General features: G+C 47.3%; 1 protein-coding gene across 7 annotated transcripts in view; it reads right to left on the reverse strand.

The window, feature by feature from the left end:
* Window positions 1-22,809, reverse strand: part of SLC43A1 (solute carrier family 43 member 1) — a 740,549-nt gene that overhangs the window by 189,981 nt on the left and 527,759 nt on the right. For all 7 annotated transcript variants that reach the window (XM_077493198.1, XM_077493195.1, XM_077493197.1 and 4 more), the window contains exon 10: window positions 11,723-11,758. In XM_077493198.1, coding sequence (XP_077349324.1) covers window positions 11,723-11,758 — 36 coding nt within the window. The remainder of the gene's footprint in view (window positions 1-11,722; window positions 11,759-22,809) is intronic.

The following is a 22,809-nucleotide window of genomic DNA, read 5'->3' on the forward strand; positions in this document are numbered from 1 at the left end:
CACAAAAGTTATTTTCAGGACTGGTATAGGTGTTAGGTGTAGTTCAGGATAGTCAGGGCTGTGCTAGTGATTGTTGCAGCAGCCTGAGTGTCTTTTGTCAGTTTAGAGAAAGGGACAGGACGGTGTGTGCTGCAGGGACAGCCAGTTTAGTCATTAGCTGTTACTATCGGGTCCACAAAAGTGCTATTTCAATTATTGTTCCAGTAGCCTCTGTTTTGTCAGTTTATATAGGGACAGGCAGGAAGCAGTGTGTGAGGCAGTGAGGGTCAGTTTAACCAGTAGCTGTTACTATTAGTTCCACAAAGGTTCTTTTCAGGACTGGTATCAGTGGTATGGTAATAGGCTTGTACACGTATAATATTCTTTCTTCCAAATATAGAAAGAATATTATACTTGATTGCTGCCCTTCTGCTGCAGTCTGCTAATCGTTCACAACTCACTTGTTCCACAAAGCTCCTTATAAGGACTGGTAACTTGGTCTGTCTAGGGTGCTACAGTACATAGGGTTGAGTGAGGTACAGTCTGCCATTCTATAAGGACTGGTATAGGTCCACAATACATAGGGTTGAGGTGCACTACTGCTGACCGCTGCCCTATACTGCAGCAGTCCTTCATCGGTATAGTGACTGACGTACAGTCTGCTAATCACTCACACACAACCTACTTGGTCCACAAAGGTCCTTATAAGGACTGGTAAGGTATAGGGTACTACAGTACATAGGGTTGAGTGAGGTACAGTCTGCCATTCTATAAGGACTGGTATCGGTCCACAATACATAGGGTTGAGGTGCACAACTGCTGACCGCTGCCCTATACTGCAGCAGTCCTTCATCGGTATAGGGACTGAGAGTTTTGTCACAGGGTCATTTAAAAAATGACAGGCAGAGGAAGAGGCAGGAACTTCCGCAGGGGTGGTAGGAGTAGGGCAGGAGCAACAGGCTTGAGCCAAAGTGGGAAGTTGCAGAAGGTGCATTCAATTACTTTAAAGGACGCACCAGACTTGGTTGAGTGGCTCGCTCAGCCTTACTCTTCTGCACCCTCCTCATCCTCTCGATCTGCACCCTCTTCTTCACTCTCTGCTATGTGCACCCCCAAAGACACTACCACCAACAACACCACCACCACCACCACCACATACCTTCCGCTTGAGTCACAGGAATTATTTTCCGATCCATATCAAGATATTTCTGATGCGCAGCCACTCTTGGTATTGGATCAGGAAGAGGAAGCAGCAACAACCGCTACTCAGCAGTCTGATGACAGTACCCAGATCAGCCCAAGGAGGAGGTTGGTCCCCGGTGTTGCTGCCTACTCCGAGATCTCTACTTATAGCGCTGGGGAAGGTGACATTGATGATGACGTGTCTAGTGATGTCACGTGGATGCCCACAAGAGAGGAAGAGGAGGGGAGTTCAGAGGGAGATATGGACCAGCAGATAGGGAGGAGAAGCAGGAATAACTTACATTGCACAGGCGGGGCAAAGCAGACTGCTAATGTATCAGGAGCGAGGCATCGACCATGTACGGTCACATCTGGCACTCCCAGGACACTGGCACATGGCTCCGCAGTGTGGGCTTTTTTTAACGTGTCCGCTGCTGACAATAGCGTTGCCATCTGCAATCTTTGCAGTCAACGCATTAGTCGGGGTAAGCCCAACACTCACCTAGGGACGACCGCCTTAAGAAGGCACATGAGCAGCCATTACCGAGCCGAGTGGGAACAACGGAACACACAAAGCCACACTGCAGGCTCTCGCCGTCCAGCCTCCTCTTCTACTTCTCCTTCTCCTCTCTCCTCACAATTGTCCTCCACTCCACCTTCCATCACGCCAAGCTCACGTTTTTCTGCAAAAGGGCATGCTTCCGTGGGCCTAATGTTCGAGCGTAAAAAAATTATGACGCTGGATAACCCTCTTGCCCAACGGTTGACGGCTGGCTTGTCAGAACTGATAGCCCGCCAACTACTGCCATATAAACTGGTGGACTCGGAGACCTTTCGCAAATTTGTGGCCATCATTTGTGGAACACCACAATGGAAGTATTTCTCAGAGAAGGGCATCCCAGAGCTATATGGCCATGTTCAGCGGCAAGTGAATGTATCTCTGGCACACAGTGTCGGTGCCAAGATACATCTGACCACAGACACGTGGTCTAGCAAACACGGGCAGGGAAGGTATATCACTTTTACTGCCCACTGGGTGAACCTTCTGACGGCCGTCAAGCATGTAACCCGTGGCACCCATGTAGATTTGGTTTTACCGCCACAGATTGCATGCAGAGCTGACTCTTCTTCTCCTCCTCCTCCTACTCCATCCTCCTCCTTTTCCACTGCTAGCGTCTCTTCCGCTGCGCCGCCCAAGCTTCCCAGAACCTATTCGACATGCCAGGTGAGACGTTGCCATGCCGTGCTGCATCTGTTGTGCCTGGAAGCCAAGAGCCACACTGACCCGGCACTCCTTTCAGCTTTGCGTTCACAGGCAGATCAGTGGCTAACACCGCTCAATTTGACAGTTGGTAAAGTGGTGTGTGACAACAGTGCTAATCTGCTTAGCGCATTGAAACAGGGCAAAATCACGCACGTGCCATGCATGGCACACGTCTTAAACTTGGTCGTGCAGCGATTCCTTGTCAAATACCCTGGGGTCCAGGACATCTTGCGGCAGGCAAGGAAAATCTCGGCCCATTTCAGAAGATCTTACACGGCCATGGCTCGCCTTGCTGACATTCAGCGGCGACACAATCTGCCGGTCAGACGTCTTATTTGCGAATGCCCGACGCGATGGAACTCAACCTTCTATATGTTTGATAGTCAGCTCCAGCAGAAACGTGCAGTTAACGTCTACCTGTATGAACTCTGCGGCAGAACCGGTTCTGGGGAGCTGGGGTTTTTTTCACTGCGCCAGTGGCTGCTCATGCGCGACGCATGCAGACTTCTGCGCCTATTTAAGGAGATCACCAAACTGGTCAGTCGCAACCATGGCGCCATCAGTGACATGGTACCTTATGCCTACTTTATGGAACGTGCATTGCGTCGTGTCATTGATCAAGCTGTGGAGGAGCAGGAGCGGGAAGATGAGGAAGTCGCAATGCTGGATGAATTCCCAGGGGGGCTACTCTATCTGAGACAAGTGAACAACAGGAGTCTGAAGAGGAGTCAGAGGAGGATGGTGCCGGGGCGGATAAGGAGGAGCAAGAAGAGCATGCTTTAAACCTTTCTGGGATCCTTGTTGTGCGTGGATGGGGAGAGGAGAATGAAGAGGACGACATTATCCTGGATGATGAGCAGGAGCCAGGCCACCACACCACTTCCACTTTAGTGCAAATGGGGGCCTTCATGCTCCAGTGTTTTAATAGGGACCCCCGTATAAAAAGCATAAGGGTCAAGGACCAGTACTGGGTGGCAAAGTACTTAGACCCCCGGTACAAACACAAAATGGAGGAAATGTTACCGCCGTCACAGAGGGCTGTCAGAATGCAGCACTTCCAGGCCTTGCTTCGAGAAATGCTGCATTCTGCTTTTGCGTGCGCTGGCAGAGGAGCAATTCCCACTCCCAGAGAAGGAATTGCGGGTACCAATCCAACAGCGCCTGCAAGAAGAGGCCGGTTTGAAGATGTGTTGGTGACTTCAGATATGAGGTCATTCTTTTAGCCGACCCCATCGACAGGTGTCATCTGGATCCAGCATCAGGGAACGCCTAGACCGTCAGGTGTCCGACTACATCGGGTTAACGGCCGATGTGGACGCTCTGAGGAGTGATGAACCCCTGGACTACTGGGTGGGCAGGCTTGACCTCTGGCCAGAGCTTGCCCAATTTTCAATCAAACTGTTGGCTTGCCCCTCATCCAATGTCCTGTCCGAAAGGACGTTCAGCGCAGCAGGGGGGATCGTGACCGATAAGCGTACTCGCCTAGCTCACGACAGTATTAACTACCTCACATTTCTAAAAATGAATGAGGCATGGATCTCGGAGGAATTCAACACATGTGACCAGTAGACCATGTATATGTCTATAAACAATTTTTTTAATCGAGCACAGAGACCTTCTTTCTTCATTTGGCTCACTTCCTTGTCCAAAAAAAGCACACCGTACTATATGCTCGTACCCTCCTCTTTGAAGAGGTTGAGCGGTGTCATATTTCTATTGGGGCTGCTTATTATGAGGGGCTCCCACCATCCCTGTGCTGTGCTGACATCCTCCTGGGACTGTACCTCTGCTGTGCATATTATGAGGGGCTCCCACCATCCCTGTGCTGTGCTGTGCTGACTTCCTCCTGGGGCTGTACCTCTGCTGTGCATATTTTGAGGTGCTCCCACCATCCCTGTGCTATGCTCATTATGAGGGGCTCCCACCATCCCTGTGCTGTGCTGACTTACTCCTGGGGCTGCTTATTATGAGGGGCTCCCACCATCCCTGTGCTATGCTGACATCCTCCTGGGGCTGCTTATTATGAGGGGCTCCCACCATCCCTGTGCTATGCTGACATCCTCCTGGGGCTGCTTATTATGAGGGGCTCCCACCATCCCTGTGCTATGCTCATTATGAGGGGCTCCCACCATCCCTGTGCTATGCTGACTTCCTCCTGGGGCTGCTTACGGTGCAGGTGTCAGTGCTGTATATCACGGTGCTGATGTCAGTGCTCTCTGTCACGGTGCTGCTGTCAGTGCTGTATATCACGGTGCTGGTGTGTCTTCCCGCAGGGTCCCTGCCTAACCAGCGGGTCGCAGATTCTGCTGGCTGTATTAAAGAGGAAGATGAGAGGAGAGAAACGAGCGGGACGAGTAGAGATGACATCTCTCTCTGCCCGCTCCACATCACTGCTCTTTCGCCCTCACAGCTAGGCCTCTTCAATGTGGGAGCAAGGTGTGGCGAGGAGCAGAGAGATGACATCATCTCTCACTGCCCGCCACACATTAGCGCTCTTCCACCCTCAGGGTGAGGGCCTCTTCAAATGTCAGAGGTGTGGCAGGGAGCAGCGAGATGACATCATCTATAATCTTTCCCGCCCCGCATCACCACTCTCCTGCCCTCACTAAATGGACCAGTGCTGTCAGACTGCCACCAATTCAGCGACAATGCACATTTGATGGCACTGGCTAGCATGACAAGTGACAATCCACATCTGGTGCCAGGCGACGTAACAAGTGACAACCCACATCTGGTTGCAGGTGACGTGGCAAGTGACAATCCACATCAGGTGGCAGGTGATGTGACCTTTTATTGTGGCCAGCCTAAGGCACACCTGTGCAATAATCATGCTATATAATCAGCATCTTGATGTGCTACACCTGTGAGGTGGATGGATTATCTCCACAAAGGAAAAGTGCTCACTAATACAGCTTTAGGCTCGATTCACATCTATGCATATTACTTTTGAGCGTTTCTGCAGTGTTGTTTTTTGCAGTGCTTGCCGCGTTTTTGGACACACGTTTTTACCGCGATTGTCCCACGATTTGCTTTTTTTTAAACACTGTATATAGCTGGTTGCCAAGGAGAGGGCCAGGAAGCCGGCCACCGCGTCCTTAGCAACGAATGAGTCATCAGCTGTCAGCCTAATAGGATTTTTAAAACAGCTTACCTGTAAAATCCTTTTCTTTGATGTACATCAGGGAACAGAGAGCCACAGTAATAACTATGTGGGTTATATCAGCATATCAGGTGCTGGACACTGACACGCCCCTTAAGGTGTGAACTTCCCCCATATAACCCCTCCCATTAATGGGAGTCCTCAGTTTTGTAGCCAAGAAATTAAAGTGTATAAGAAGAAGAAGGGAGGGACCTCTGTGTCCCCTGATGTACATCAAAGAAAAGGATTTTACAGATAAGATGTTTTAAAAATCCTATTTTCTTTTCTTACATCAGGGGACACAGAGCTATAGTAATAACTATGTGGAATGTGCCATAGCAATGGCAACTGAAGTGGGGGGGGGGGGGGCAGAATCAAGGAAACAGGAGGCCAGAGGACTCATACTGCAGCCTGCAGTGTATGCTGTGTCCAAAGGCAATATCCTCACGACCTTTAATATACATTTGAAAAAATCGGATAAACGTCTGAACGAAACCAATGTTGCGGTCTTACAGATCTGAACCATAGAGGCCTGATGATGCACCACCCAAGAGGCACTAATCACCCTGGATGAATGTGCTCTTAATATGAGAAGGAATCCTTTTCTTCTTTAAGCTAAAGCTTGATCAATCACTTGACAAATCCATTTGGAAAATAGTGGATCTTGACGCTGCCTGTCCATATCTTGGACCCTCTGGCAATACAAACAAAACCTGTGTTTTGCGAACCTGAGCAGTCGCCCTTAAATAGATTCTGATCGCTCTTACTACATCAAAAGACTGTAGTGCTTTCTCTTCCCCAGATTAAGGCTTCTGGGGAGAAAGGAAGAAAGAATAATATCTTGGTTTAAATGAAAACCTGTTACCACCCTTGGTAAGAATTCAGGATGAGGACATCAAACCATCTATATTTATGCATGATGAAATATGGCTCTTACAAGACAGAGCCGTTAGTTCCAATACTCTTCTAGCAGAAGAAATGGCAAGCAAAAAAGATTTTTTTTTGCCAAAGAACCAAAAGAATTTCTTGTAATGTTCAAACGGCTGATTTAACAAAGCCGAAAAGACCAATTTTTAATCCTAAGGATCTAGAGGTGCCTTGATGGGGGGAATAAACCGTGTTACCCCTTGAATAAGCTAAGCACCAAGAGTGGAAAGCAAGAGGCCATAGGAAAAGACATTGACACGGCCTGGATCTGGCTCTTGATGAAAGTCAAGGCCAGCTTAATTTTAGATAACATATGCAGGAATCCTGCCTATTGACATATTTCCTGGGGTGCAGCCCCTGGATCCATACCAAGAGACCTATGCCTTCCAGATTCTATGTAAGTGATTCTGGAAGCCGGCTTCCTGGCATTAGTCAAAGTAGACACTACTGAAGGAGATCACCCATGATCTTTTATAGAGTGGGATTCAACAGTCAAACCTGTTAAACTCCTTGTCCATAAAGTAGGATGAAATACTGGACCCTGTGCAAGAAGGTCTGGCTATAATGGCAGAGTCCAAAGGACTTCAACTGCTCTCTTTATGATAAATTAAGATCTCTGGGACCCGCTGGGGGCACCAGAATCACCTCATTCTGTTCCTGCTTAATCCTGCGGAGAAGGCGCAGAAGTAGCAGAGCTAGAGGAAATGCATAGATCAGTGAGAACTGATCCTCTGGGAAGACTAATGCCTCTGTTCCGCCTGCTCGCGGACCCCTTGTTTGACATAAATTTGTCGACCTTATTAATGAATCTGGACGCGAATAGGTCCATGTCCGGAGTACCCCATCTGACATACTGCTAGGAAGATGTCGGGGTGAAGAGATCATTCTCCCGGAAATAATTGTTGGCATCTTAAGTAGTACGCCTGAAATATTAAAATTGCCGATAGGCAAGGAGTGTTGTGTTCTGCCAAAGCTAGAACATTATTCACCTCTTTTTGGGCTGCACGACTTCTCGTACCCCCCCCTGGTGAATGATGTAAGCCACCGCCGTGGCTCTGTCAGACTGAATCCTGTCAGGACAGTCCTGTAATCTGACCACCAAGATTCTATGGCCAGATGTACTGCCTGAAACTTCCAACAAAGTTGATAGGCAAGGTCATCCAACCTGGACCATCTACCCTGGACAGAATCTTCTTCCAGGGCTGCTACCCAGCCTAGAAGGCTGGCATCTGTTGTTAACACCTTGCAGGATAATGATTTTCCCTCCTGCTGGATAACAACCACCAATTTAGGCTCTGACCTATGTTGGGAGCCAAACGTATTGGAAACAAACAAGGCCTGAATCCTCTTTATTCCAGACCAACAGGATGGTGTCTTGAAGCAGTCTTTGAATAAAACTGCGTGTAAGGGATGGCCTTGAAGGAGAGAGAAAAAAAAAATTGCAGAAATCACTCTGCTCTTAACATTGTTCCTACCAGACTTTGAGAATTGCAGGACCTTTCCCCTCACTCAAACGAGTGGGGGTGCTCCTTCATGAGAAGGCCTTAGCATTCGGCTTCATGGGCTTTCCGCCCCAAGATCCTGGTGCTGCCCCTGTCGAGACCGCCTAAAGGCACATACCGCAGGCATTATGAGAGGCTGCATGATTAAAGGAGAACTGTTTGAACCTCCTTTATTGGTAAAGAGAGCTTTACCCCTTTTGGATGTACTTATCCACTGTAAATAGTCATACTCCAGGAAGGGACACAGACTTGCTCAAGGTTTTCACCTAGTGCTTCGGCTGATCAATATCTCAGCCCTGGACCTCTGCAAAAATGCACTAGTCCAAGTATAAGCCATAGGGCTTAAACGATCGAGTCCTTCATAGTATCTGTGATACACAGTGCGTCAAATACACCAGCCCCTTGCTGGGCCTGCTGATCAGGCAGAACTTTCAGGTATCTCACACCTGTTCCTTAACCCCTTGGAGTCCACATTACAATGCATTGGCGTGACTCAAAATGCGCTCCACCACAATAGTGGAGCAGACGTTAAAGGGTTAATGGACTGAGCTGCTCCAATTGCAGCCAGAACTGCAAAAGACATCTTGTCTTTAAAAGGAAAATCCAACCTTAACTTGCTGGATCCTTTAACATCAGTCATTATCCACTGGACATGTGAGACTCTGCTCACTGAGGTGATTGCAGCATTAATAGCTGGAAGCTCCCATTTCTTTTATATAAATGTTCCCATTCAGAATATATAAGTTATGCAAGAATAGGAAAAAACAACCCCAGGTGGGGGAGATTCAAATGAACCCTATTAGAGGTAGAAACCTCAAGAGCCGGTGGCAGGCAACAAAAGGGTTAAGTAAGGGAGTAGACAAACACCTGACTTGTGCAGCTAATCCCTCCCTGTTAGGATCCTCTGAAGAGGAAAAATAAGTTATCTTCCAATATTTGGGAAGATCTACCTGATCCCCGGCCTCCTGCACCTCAACAAAAGAGCCCAGAGGACTAGATGGAAATCTGCTATGTTTAGTCCTACTATGGAGAGACATCATAGCAATAATCTTTTAAATGGTAGAAGAAAAAAAACCTGTTTGTATGAAATACACAGGGACAGAAGTGTTCTACCCTTGACGGCTTGACTGGCCGTATTTTTCTTTTTACCTCTCGGGGAGGAAGACATTCTTTTGAAGGGTTTTTAGTTTGTTGTATACCATTAACCCCTTAGAGGGGTTCCTGGTCCCTTTGACACTCATAGCTTACAGTACAAAGCAGAGGCAGTACCAGCAAAAGAATGTTTCACTTGCTAGACTAGTACAGTACAATAACTGCTATTAGTCCTAGCTATACACTACAATATTACCAAAAGGAAAATGCCTGTTTCACCAAACCTGACCAGCAACCACTCTGCTCTCTCAGTAGCTTCTCTTGCAGAGCTCTAACTACTTCCTACACGTGTTGCCTGCATCTGATGCTGTTTAGCCACGCCCCCCACGTGAAACCGCCCCCCCCTGCCTGTTTCAAACAGGGAAGCAAATCTCCCGCATGAGCACCGGCATCATGGCGGGCAGCGGCGAGGGGGTAAATCCTAAGCTCGGCAAGCGGCCACGACTTGCCTAAAAAACTTTTTTTTCCTTTTCCTTTTTTTTTTTTTTTAAGAAAGAGGCAGCTGGCTGGCATTCAAATAGATCAAAATCGCCAATCTGGGGGCCCAGGAAGTGATCAGACCCCCTTTCGTATCTGAGGGTCTGGGCTGGCTTGAACGGAGAGGAGAGTGGAGCTTCTGCTGTTTCCAGCGTCAGAATGGTGAGTGCTCAATACAGCCTCCAGTGGTGACATATAGACATGACAACACAATACATGGAAGGAGAGATTATCTCCCCTACCTTTCCTCGCAGCAGGATTTGTCAGACATAAAAAAAAAAAAACAATCCTGGACTTGCAAGAAGACCCTGCCAGTAAACTTTTATTGGCCTTACTACCAAACAGTACTGGATCCCAGGGCCCAGCTTAAAAGCATTCGCAAGCAAAACCTTGTGTCTTCGGATGACGAGGCCCGGGTACCTTTCATTTAGTCCATTACGGAGACATCAGAATGGATCCAGTCAGGATGCCTGGCTCTCATCAAAGGATTACTACCCGTGGAGCTTAGTACACACATCCTTACATGTGCCCAACATCTTAGACCAGGGTTCCTCCAGAGGTTGCTAGGGGTTCCTTCAGCATTGGGCAATTTCTGCCTCTCGGATAAGTTTCCACCGACACCATTGATCTTTTTAACTATCTGTAAGGAGGTAATTCTTCCCAATGACCAAGAGTGTAAGGACCATTCTTCCCACTGACCATCACACTAATGTATCATGAGTTGTAGATTTCTAATTTTGAGCAGGGGTTCCTTGAGACTGGAGAACTATTTCAAGGGTTTCTCTGTGTTGAAAAGGTTGGGAAAGGCTGCCTTAGACACTGGAGGACTCCCAGTAATGGGAGGGGTTATATGGTGGAAATTCACGCCTTAAGGGGTGTGCCAGTGTCCAGCACCTGATATGCCGATATAACCCACATAGTTATTACTATGGCTCTGTGTCTCCTGATGTAAGAAAAGAAAAAAGAATTGCTGGCTAAAAAAAAAAAAATGACAGAAAAAATGGCATGGGGTCCCCCCCCCCAGGTCCATACCAGGCCCTTGGGTCTAGTATGGATTTTGGGGGGACCCCCACACCATTAAAAAAAAATTTGGCCAGGGGATCCCCTCCGAATCCATTCTAGACCCAAGGGCCTGGTATGGACCTGGGGGGGTACTCCACACCTTTTTTTTTACATTTAGCAGGAGGTCAGCTGAAAGCTGATGACTCATCTGTTGCTAAGGACACGGCAGGCCGCCTTCCTGGCCCCTCCTTAGCAACCAGCTATATACAGTGTAAAAAAAAACACAAACCACTGCAAAATCGCTGTAAAATCGTGGTACTTGCATTTTGGATGCGGGCCTGTTGAATTATTTTACATGCAAAATGCTGCATTTTGCAGGAGAAAAAAGTCCCCAACCCTTTCCAAAAGCGCAGAGGCAAAAAATGCACTGATGTGAACATGTTCCATAGGAACCCATGTTAAAAAATTTCCCTGCATTTCTGCAGAATGCAAAATGCATCAAAAAACGCATTTGTGTGCATCAAGCCTTAGACAGATTTGTGAACAATATTTGAGAGAAATAGGCCTTTTCTCTACAAAAAGTTGTAGATCCTTCAGTTCAGCTCATGATAAATAGGGGCAAACACAAAAGTATTGCGTTTTTCTAATTTTGCTCAATTATATATATATATATATATATATACACACACACACATATTGTATAACAGTATTTTGATTGGGTATGGAGCACTGGAGCACTGTTACATTTAACATCTTTAATGTTTAATGTGCCATATTGGACACCAATTATAACTCTATAAACAACTGTTTGTTTATATTATTTGCATTTGGTTTTTCCTCACTGACAGATTCCTTCAGTTCTCTTTTCTTTCTACACAAATTCGTCACCGTTAGTTGAAATTCTGTGTTGAGTTTTTATCCAAGAGCTGATTTTTCCAGCCAATATTTTGTTTATAGCATTCTGAATCATTGAATCCCATTTTTCTTTCTCCAATATTGTAGTTTTTCTCAACCCTAACTTTTATACTACATAGTGTTATAGCAATTCTATGGTGTTTGCATGCTAAATATTTTTTAAAAAAAAGTCAAACTTTTTACCTGTTTGCTCTACTTCAACTTTCAGTTCTTTGGGTACTAGAAAAAAAATGGAGAGTAACATTGAAAATATTTTTTTAAACGTTCAGGTGCAAACAGACCTATTGCACAAAACTAAAAATAAAGAGTATTTTATGTAATGCTTTGTTGAGTAAAATGTATACAAAGTGTGCCATTAGATGTGGATTTCAAAATATATAATTGTAAAATGAACATCATTTTTCTTGTTTGTGCAATGCAGTAACATGAATTATGGCAGATATTATTAGGAGCTAATTAGTAGGCATAAGTTCAAGGTTCGGGTCACCCATGAGTTTAAATTGCCCGCAGTTCTCCAAACAGGCAAACTAAATGGCTAGATGTGTCCAGTTTGTCTGCATGCCCAAGTCTCCAGCTGTTCCAGGCAGAAGTTATTCATTTAGTCATGGTATGACTACAAAATGTAAACTAGCTGGCACAATGCTGCTGCTCCCACTGTCATTAGACAGTGGAGAGCAATAGGCAAAAGACACCGATCTAATTGGCATTGCTCTGATCTCTAATCGTAAATGAAAACAGGAATACTGAACCTACCTCTTCCTATTACAATGAAAGAAGGGGAAGTAGGGGGATTTAATGAACTACAGGCTGTAGCAGAGAAAGGCTGTAAAACAACTTGGAAGCAGTTCAAGGACCACTGATCCCTAATATTGTGGGATTGTGTTGGGGGGGTGTACCACCAATGATGGAAGGAGTGGGTGGAGGTTATAGTGCCACTCACCCCACCAATGACTTTGAGATTGTTTGGGGGGGGGGACTGCCAATGTTATCAACATGTTTTTGGGTGGAGGTGGCACAGAGCCAAAATGGGTGTAGCATGCTGGTATTGAGGTGGTTCAAGGAATGGGTGAATTGTACTCTTTAACATGCCTGTAAAGGTAAAAATAGGATTTTTGTACTCACCGTAAAATCCTTTTCTCTGAAGTTCATTGACGGACACAGCACCTTTAATCTTGACCTTAGTGTTATATCTCCACCTTCAGGAGAGGTCTAGGCAGAACACATAATAACAGCAAAGATGTACAGTACCGTCCAGGGGGCGGCTCTATTGGCTATAACCCCTCACTCTGCTACCAGCAGCTCAATTCCTCAAAAAATCATCAATGAACTTCAGAGAAAAGGATTTTACGGTGAGTACAAAAACCTTATTTGCTCTTTCGTTCATTGACGGACACAGCACCTTTTAATTTTGACCTTACAGACATCCGCAAGCAGTGTCAAAAATGAGGGGTGGGAACAGAAATAAAATAAATTCCACCCATAACAAAAAGCTCCTCAACAAAAGAGTTGCAACCTTAAACGGCCACCTGCAAAACCTTGCGGCTGAAGCATGCATCCAAAGATACGCTCACATCAGCCTTGTAAAATTTAGTGAAAGTGTGAACGGACAACCAGGTCGCCACCTTACACACCTGGCAAAAGGACACTTGATGTTGGAAAGTCCAGGAGGCACCAATTGCCCTGGTAGAATGTGCTGTGACAGGAAAGGGAGGTGCCCGCCCCCTTATAGCTTAAGCCTGAACCACGATCTGTCTGATCCACTTAGAAATGGTGGCCGACAAGACCGCCAGGCCCTTCTTCAAACCAGCCACTGATACAAACAGAGAGTCCGACCTCTGAAAAGGAGCTGTAGCAGACAGATACACCCACAGAGCCCGGACCACATCCAAAGGATACAAAGTAACCTCCTTGGGATGATACGGCCGATGACATAAGGACGGAAGCACAATGTCCTCATTTAGATGAAAGGCCGAAACAACCTTTGGAAGAAACGAAGGCTGCGGGTGCAGTACTGCCTTATCCTTGTGGAGGATCAAGTAGGGAGACTTGCAGATGTAATAACCACTAAAAAGACTACTTTCTGAGAGAGTGTCAATAAGGGAATCTCCCTAATGTTTTCAAACTGCGGTTTCTGAAGCACCGAGAGCACCAGATTCAAATCCCACAGGGGCAACGGTGGTCGTAACGGAGGGGCCACATGTCGAACCCCCTGAACATACGCACTCCCCAATGAGTCAGCCACCAAATGTCACTGAAAAAAAGACAGCCAAAGCTGATATCTGCCCCTTAATGGTAATTAATGCAAGTTTCTGATCCACACCTCGCTGCAAAAATAGCAGGATCCTGGCAATTGAATATGTACGTGGACTCTACCCCATCTCCTCACATATGGAGATGTAGGCCTTCCACGTACGATGATAAATCTTCAGAGACGAGGATTTCCGCTCCCTCAGAGTAGTGGAGATTACTGAAGCCAACAGTACTCGGTCCCTTGCTAGCCATGCTGCTAAAAACAGCGACGTTAAAGCAGGATGAAGTATTGGACCTTGCGACAGAAGGTCCTCCCGCATCGAGAGCTGCTAAGGAAAATCCACCACCATTCTAACTATGTCGGTGTACCAAGAACGTCGAGGCCAATCTGGGGCAATCAGAATCACCGGAATCCCCTCAGCCTCCACTCTGCATAGCAGACTAGGTAGGATTCTGAGTGGGGGAAGGCATAAATGAGCCGATAATGCCCTAATGGAGCCACCAACACGTCTGACCCATCCGCCCAGGGATCTCTTGACCTGGCCCCAAACCTCTGTACCTTTCAGATTGAGCTGAGAGGCCAAGAGATCCACATCTGGCGTGCCTCACCTCAGGCAAATGAGCCAAAATATATCCGGATGCAGCGACATTCCCCCTGGTCCAGCAGCTGACTACTGAGGTATTCCACCTGCCAGTTTACTACTGATGAGCCAGAAGAAGATGAAGGTTGGATGGAAAAAATCAGTTTGGCGGACGAGAAAGAAACTCTATCTTGTAGCCTGATGAAACCAGTTCACAGGCCCACTGGTCGCAAAGGAGGGAGGTCCACCGTACTGCAAACTCCCGAAGGCAACCCCCCCTCCCCCACCTGAGAGTCGGGCGGGGGAAAACCTTCATGTGGCAACAGATTTGCTCGCCAGCTTGTTCTGCATGTAAAACCAGGGACGCTTTTGTCCCTCAGTGGGCACCTTGTTGCCCAGACATACTTAAGGCCCTGCACCAACTGGTCTGCCAGTTCCATACAGACCGGGGAAACCTGTTCCTTCTCCAACTCGCGATGCAACAACTTAGCCCATTCAGTAAGCGTCTGTGATACCAGGGCTGTGGCTAACACTGGCCGCAATGCTGACCCCACCACCGTAAACATGGGCGGCTCAACTGCCTCGGCTCTTCTGTTGGCAAGGAATCATAGTTACCTTATTTAACCTGGATACAGGGGGTGCAACAACTGGAGATGTCCGTTTTTTCAGGAAACTCTCCTCAAAGGGGTAACGCACCGCCTTTCGTCTCGGGACTGAAAAGGCCCGCTGCGGTCTTCCCCACTCCTTGTAAATAAATTTAGTTAAATAAGGAAACACTTTAGCAGTGCGGGCCGGCTTGTGGGACCCAAAAGGGACTGACACCTCTGCAGATGCCCCCGCCATATCCTTTATCTTTAAGGTATCCCGCACCGCTGTGATAAGTGCTCCTACTAGCATTTTTTCCTGCGCTGACTTGGACAAGGAGTCATCCTCACTGTCTGAATGGTCCCGTCAGAACAGGGGCCGCCTGCCACAGCGGGACCTGAGTCTGAATCAGAGCTCTCCCCAGAGGACGGGCGCATGCCGCCTCTACCCTGTCAAAAAAAGATTCCAGGACCGCCAACAGAGCGTTCATAAGCACTGCAGGTGCAGGGGAACCGGTTACTATAATAGGGATGTCTGGGGAAGAAGCGCCAGCTTCTGACCCCATGCTGGTCCACTCTCGCCTGTCACCCTAGGGGACCAAAGGCAAGTCACAAAAAAAGCCCACCCACCTAGCTACCACAGACTGAGGGCCCCCCAGCAGGACTCACCACCCTGACCCAGGTATTGTGCTGTGCTGCCGCCGTCCGCTCTCCCCTCTGCCTGCCACGAGATGTCCTGTGTCAAATTTGTGCTGTTCCTAGGTTTAACCAGTGCCCAGCGCTAGATAATAACACTTCTGAGGCTACTAAAAAATGGCCGCACTCCAAGAAAATGGCAGCAGATACATCTGAGATATATCTGAGGCTACAAGAAAATGGCCAAGGCCAGTCCCCATATGCAGCACACAGACACCCCAAGGACAGCACTAAAATAGGGCAAAAACAAGCGGATCACCAACCACCCAATGCAGCCCCCTGCCAGGACCCAGAGACCCCCCAGAGGACCCCCGGCCAGGTATGTGCTCCACACCCCCTATGCCCAGTCACACAGCAGCCCCTTAGCATGGGGAGGAGGGAAAGGGACAGAGAGAGAAGAAAGGGACAGGGAGAGACCCCCTAGTCGACCTCTCAGGGAAAGCCCAGCTGCTCCATCCTGCCGAAACAGGTGGAACCGTATTTACCCCTCCTGCCACGACTGCAGGACGCATTCCATGGACAGACCCATCACCCAAGCAGTATGGGGTGGCTGTCGGCCATGGCACACTGTGACACGGACAGCAGTAGCCCAGTCATATGTGTGCATATAGCTCACTGGCCACCCCGAACCAGACGGGGCTTGTCGTGGCCAACCCAGCACTTAGCTAAGGTCTGCACACGCTCGATGGCCAGGCTAGGGAGACTACCAGGATCTATATTATCCAGCCTGTCACCCAGCCCAGCTGTTGATTGTAGATCACAGGAATAAAAAAAAACGCAGAAAAAGAAAAAATTCCAATAACAATTGGTCCCCACAGGGAGCCAGGTCCTTCTAGACTAGGCAGAAAAAATTGAGCTGCTGGTAGCATGGGAGCAGAGTGAGGGGTTATAGTCAGTAGGGCCGCCCCCTGGGCGGTACTGTACAGCTTTGCTGTTTTTATGTGTTCTGCCTAGCCCTCTCCTGAAGGTGGCAATATAACACTAAGGTCAAGATTAAAGGTGATGTGTCCGTCAATGAACAAAAGAGAAAGTATTTTTTTTCACCTTTCTCTGCATTAAGATAAAACAACTTTTTAATAGTGGCTCCCCTCCCCCCTCCAGCCCCTCTAATACTTAAGCCCGATCTTGGTCTAGCGCTGTGAACGCCTGCAGCAGCTCTTCTCCCCTCTCTTCTATTACAGGCTGGGCTGAGAGCATCAGGAGCCATTGGCTGCTGTCAGGCCAAACCTGTGAGCAGAGAGACTAAGGGTCGGGCTGAGCTGTGCTGTATGTCTGAATAGACACACAGAGCCTGGCTTAGGATCAAGCCTGCACAAGTACCACCACAGCCAGCAGCTCACTAGGGAGGCAAGAAGGAGGTTTTGGGCCGCTCTGTGCAAAACCACTGCATAGAGCAGATAAGTATACAATGTTTGTTATTAGAAGATAAAAAGCAAGCTTTACAATCACTTTAAGCCTTATTAAAAAAAAATTTCTCCCTACTAAATGGTGTTCTATTATTCTTATGATCATAATTATTATTTTTGAATTGGTACATGTCCCCCATTGCAGTGCTCTTCCATCCATTCTTTTTTTTTTTTTTTAACTAAAAGCTTGCAAATTGGGCTAGAAAAAAAGATTAGGCTCCCGTAGATTCCAGGCTGGGTTCTTCAACCTTCCTGTGAACCAAACCAAGGTCACCACTACAAATTAGGCATCTGGTGTCCACTAAGCAATCATGATTTCTAAATGCCAGTTTTATTTATTTTTATTTTTTTAAAAGAGCTCACTCTTAGATGTGGGAGGGCATATTAGAACATCTTCCTGCTACCGCTGCTTGTGTGCACCCTCTAGGGCATGCACTAGTACACACTGGGATCACTGTTTCCTTGGGACACAGCAGATCATAGATCAAGGTACAGGCCCAATGAAATTGTTAGCCGTATCAGTTGCAGGGTCACTACCCCAGTGCAACCAGCCAAATTTTACTTGATCGGTAGCCACATCAGTAAATGTCACCAAACCAGTGCAGCCAGTCAGTGTTAATTTTTGAGGTCACATCCATGTCAGTGAGGCCAAACCAGTTTACACCGGGAACAGTGTTTCTAATCACGGCCAGACCATTGTCAGTGATGCCAGATCAGTGTTCCATATCATCACCAGACTAGTGTAAACTAGTGACAGTGTTCCTGACTGCAGCCACACAATGTAGGTGTTACCAGCCCAGTGTAAGTCAGCAACAGTGTTGCCACATCAGTCCCAGTGTCAGCAGACCAGCGTTTGCCAGCAACAGTGTTCCAGGTAGGCCTGGAGCATAAACCATATAAGCATAGGGACAGATATGACAGGGTAAATAGTGGGGACAACGTAGGAGGGGTTAAAAAACAGAGCTATTGGCTCCAGTCACCCACAGATCAATCCACTACCATCCGCACATCTGTGCTTTATTTCGGGTCACTAAAATGGCTCCAGTCGGTTCAGATCTGCCATCTGCAGTGTCCTGGATCGTTATTGCGGCAAAAAACGGACCACGGACGCCTGAGATTCTCCGCCGCTAGACACCCTCGGCCGCCGCCATCTTACCTCCCTAAGGCCTCCTGGATATTCAAGATCCCTGCTGCTTGGAGACGTAAAGGACATTCATCCATCCCCGCCCATCATCATCCCTCCTATCTAGCATTCTGGGGGCTGTTCTGGGCTTCGGCGGCACCCGGGGAGGCCACGGCCGGTCCCGGCCTGGTGTGGCCTAGCAGAGCCTGAGAATCACCAGTGTTTCCTACAACTACATCCCGAAATTCTGCTCCGCGGCAGGTCCGGTCTAACATTGGGGCCTTGAACTTGCTTTTTACACCGGCCTGATCACCTATTCATTGCCCCCATACAGTGGTGTGTGTTTCAGGCTTTTGCTTTATTCGGGGGGGCGTGGCCAACTCTGGCCTAGTGCGGCCTAGTTAGGCCTGAAGATCCCCAGTGTTTCCTGAGCCTGCTGCCCGAGAGAACGCTCTGCGGCCAGCCCGGCCTTCTATCGCGGACTAGGCCTATTTATTTACACTGGCCTGGCCTCCCATATACTGCCCCCAGACAGCTTACACCCCCTGGCTTGATACCCCAGGCCTGTACTGTACTGGCGTCCCCTTCAACACTCTGAGCCCATTGCTCAAGGGATAATTACTGGCCCATAGTGGACATTCTCTGGCAGTAGCACTGTGTGGGCCTCATATCCCACAGTTGGGCCTGCGGCCATACCACCACCAGTTTAGCTCAAACTCACTATTTGGAGCCGCACAGGTTTTTTTTTTCAATCCCCCTGGATGATATTCCAGCGCCTGCCCACCTATTGGCACCCCCTCATCGGGTCTGATCAGTGCCCCAGCTTGATGGTCGGTCCTCCCTCCACACTTGAGCAACAGTTGTCAACGGGATACCTATCTGGGTCAACTGTTACTACTTGGCTATATCATCCCACATCCCAGCCATAATATGGGACTACCTTTCACCCTAAATATGACCCACTAATATGATCTAAACTTACCCCCCCAGCCAAAGGGGAACGCATACTGGACGAGATGTAGTTCAGCTATACAATCTGACTACCCCATCAGTTCAGCGAAAATTCTACACTCTCTGCAAGGAGTTTCCCTACTGCTTTAATTAACTCCCCTGCAGATCAACGCAGTGCATGCCGTCGGGCAAGAAGGCACCCCATCGCCATTCACAACACCACCAACAACACTCTTTAACCTCATATCCTCTGCGCAACAAGGAGCAGAAGAAAATGGCTCAAAAAGGAGCTGGCACTTCAAAGGCCGAGCATTCTCCTGTTTCAGCTGGTACCCCCCCTTCAAGGGATTGCCTCCACTCAAAACAATAGTGATCACTCTGCTCAGATTACAAAAGCCGACTTAGATGCCAGCCTAACTAAGATTTATGAAAGACTCGCAGACAAAATCCAATCTGAGCTCCAAAAAACAACAAGCACACTTACACAAGAGATAGCCTCCCTAGGGGGGCCTACAGATGTTCTTGAAACTAAACACGATGAGCTATCCTTGGCTCATAATGACCTTAGGATAGACTTTGCGCTCCTATCTGCAATCACTTCAAGTCGAGGATCTAGATAACCGCAACTGCAGGAACAACCTTAGGATTCGCAGTATTCCTTTTTTTTTTTATTTAATTACTCTTTATTGAAAAAGATCTTTCTTTTCTCTTTTTCTTTTCTTTTACATGAAACATAGTTATAAAAAATTATCATATAAGACAACAAAGAATACAAATTCTTCCATCATAAAATTTACAAAAAAACGCAGGCATAATCGTACATAACATACTAGTTATCCCTGACCCGCCTGCTAAGCTCCCCCCCCCCCCAAAACCCCATTCTACGAACACGTGCTACCGGCTCCGGCCAGGCCGATTCAGGCTGGCCGGCTGGGAAGATGACAGATCACTTCGGGGACAGGAGTAGAGAACATCAAAGGGCTCTCAAGCCACACCAAGCCGAAACCGGGTGAGTACTCGCTAAGTCTTATCGTCCACTATCTCATCCAGGGGGTAACCAATATCTCTCAACCATGGATTCCATAACGCCTTGAATTTTTTAAAATTATTTTGTCTGATAAACATTGCTCGTTCACACCAAATTGTGGAATTTATGGCGTTTACCCATGCTTGTAGTACTGGGGGGCTTTTTGGCTGCCAGTTCAACGCAATCAGTCGTCTGGCCTGGTACAAGCACCTTAGTATGGATGTCTTTGTTACAGCAGATATTCTACCCCCTTCCGTAATCCCTAATAGACAAGTCTTAGCTTCTGGTTTCAGGGTGGTGTTAAAAGTCCTATTAATTCTATGTACAATTTCTATCCAGTACCGATACAGTTTTGGGCACTTCCATACCATATGGAGAAGATCCCCTAGTGCCCCACATCTGGGGCAATTACCATTAGATTTTCTACTTATTTTCCACATTTTTTTAGGGGTATAGTATGCCCTATATATAAAGAGCTTGTGGGACATGCGCTGTGATGGAGAGATAGATACCAGGTTCCCCTTTACTAGAGTCTCGTCCCATTGCTCTTGCTTAAGTGGTCCCAAATCTGCCACCCATCCCCTTCTACTCTTATCAGGACCCTCTCCTTTCAACACTTTATCCTTAAGTTTTATGTATAGCCTAGAAATCTGGCCCTTTGTTTGCCTTCGATCGAGAAGTTCCTGAAGTAGGGGGGTCTTTATCCTCTCAATGGTAAGTGTACGATACTGTGCTTGTATCCCATGTCTCACTTGCAAGTATATGTAGAACGTTCTATTAGGAATACCAAATTCGTGCCGAAGGGGCTTCAAAGGATTTCATAAGGTTCCCCTGGTAGAGATGCACTAACCTAGTAATCCCCCTTCTCTCCCACTCCAGTGGCCTACCTATACTATTTAATTCAGCCAAGTCTCCGTTGTTCCATAGGGGTGTATACTCAGTTACTCCCTCATAGTCCAGGAGTTGCTTGGCTATCTGCCATACTTTCCTCGCCAGTACATTAGTAGGGCATTTACAAGCAAATGAGTTGGCCTCCAAAACTTCAGCTAGTGTTTTATGATATGCTTTGTCGATCATCAATTTATGGTTTGGGCAGCCACCACCTTCAACCCCCGCCCCAGGAGCTGGGCTGACAGAAAGTATGTTCTTGGATGTGGTATCGCTACTCCTCCTTTTTCTGCAGAGAGCTGCAATGTCTGCAAACGAATGCGAGGCTGTCTCTTCCTCCATATTAGCTCACGGATCAGTACCTCCAATCTGGTAAACCACTTCTGGTTAATTCAGATTGGGGAATTATGGAGAATGTATAGAATCTGTGGCTGCCAAATCATTTTTACTAAGTTGCAGCGGCCTGCCACAGACAGGGGGAGGCGACACCAATTATTAACCTTTTGCTTCAGCTTCATCAGTAATGGTACTAAGTTCTCCTCAACATACTGATTTATATCTCTAGAAATCCAGATACCCAGGTATTTTAGCTTGGGCACCACTTCTAATCCCAAAACCGTAGGTAATATTGAGTCTCCAAACCCCGACAGTGGCATAAGTGCTGATTTACTCCAGTTGATGACCAAACCTGATTGTTGCCCAAATTCCTCCATCAACTGCACTACATTGTTCAGAGTAGAGCCCGTATCGCCAATAAAAAACAGGACATCGTCTGCAAATAGGGCCATTTTCTCCTCCTCCGGTCTGCGCCAGAATCCCTGGATGTCCGGGCGCGATCTCGCCAGCACAGCCAGGGGTTCCATAGCCAGCACGAACAGGAGGGGAGACAGCGGGCACCCCTGTCTCGTACCTCTTTCTAAGTAAAATGTATCGGAAAATAGGGTCCCCATTTTAATCTTTGCCCTAGGTCCCCCATAGAGTAACTTTACCCATTGGATAAATAAGGGGCCAAAGCCGAAGCGTTCCAGTACACCCCAGAGGTAACCCCACTCCAGGCTGTCAAAGGCTTTAGTAGCGTCCAAAGCCAATATGGTGCCTGGGCCTTCATTGTCTCTAGGTATTTGTAGATTTAAAAAAACCCTCCTAATATTAGTACTAGTTATTCTGCCCGGGATAAACCCGGACTGGTCTGGATGTATTAATTTATGAATATAGTTATTTAAACGAGTTGTTAGGGCCTTAGCTAGAATTTTTACGTCTGAACATAGCAAGGATATCGGCCGATATGACGAGACCTCTTGTTGGTCCTTCCCCTCCTTTAAAATTAAAGTGATATTACCCTCTAGCATTGAAGCAGGGAGCTCTCCCGCTTCTAATGCATGGTTTAATGTTTCCAGTAGTGCCGGCATCAGCTGTTCGCTATAGCGTTTATAGACTTCTACTGGGAGCCCGTCAGGGCCAGGGGATTTATAGTTAGGCATACTAGTCATTGCACTTTTTAATTCTTCCAGCGTAAGTGGCAGATCAAGATTCAATTTATCCTGGTCTGAGAGCATAGGAATAGCGGTTTGATGTAGGAAGTTAGTGGCCAGATTTCTGTGTTCCTGTGTAGTTGATTTATATAGGTTTCTATAATAATCACTAAGTACCTTCATAATCTCAGGGGGTCTGGAGACTAGGTCTCCATTCTGTGTTTTAATTGCTTGTATTACGGTAGAGGGACCATTAGATTGAACTAATAAAGAAAGAGCTCGACCCACCCTC

The sequence above is a fragment of the Lithobates pipiens genome, unplaced genomic scaffold (genome assembly GCF_037356315.1).
Source record: "Lithobates pipiens isolate NorthernLeopardFrog02 unplaced genomic scaffold, aLitPip1_a1.2 Scaffold_19, whole genome shotgun sequence".
NCBI classification, from domain to species: Eukaryota; Metazoa; Chordata; class Amphibia; order Anura; family Ranidae; genus Lithobates; species Lithobates pipiens.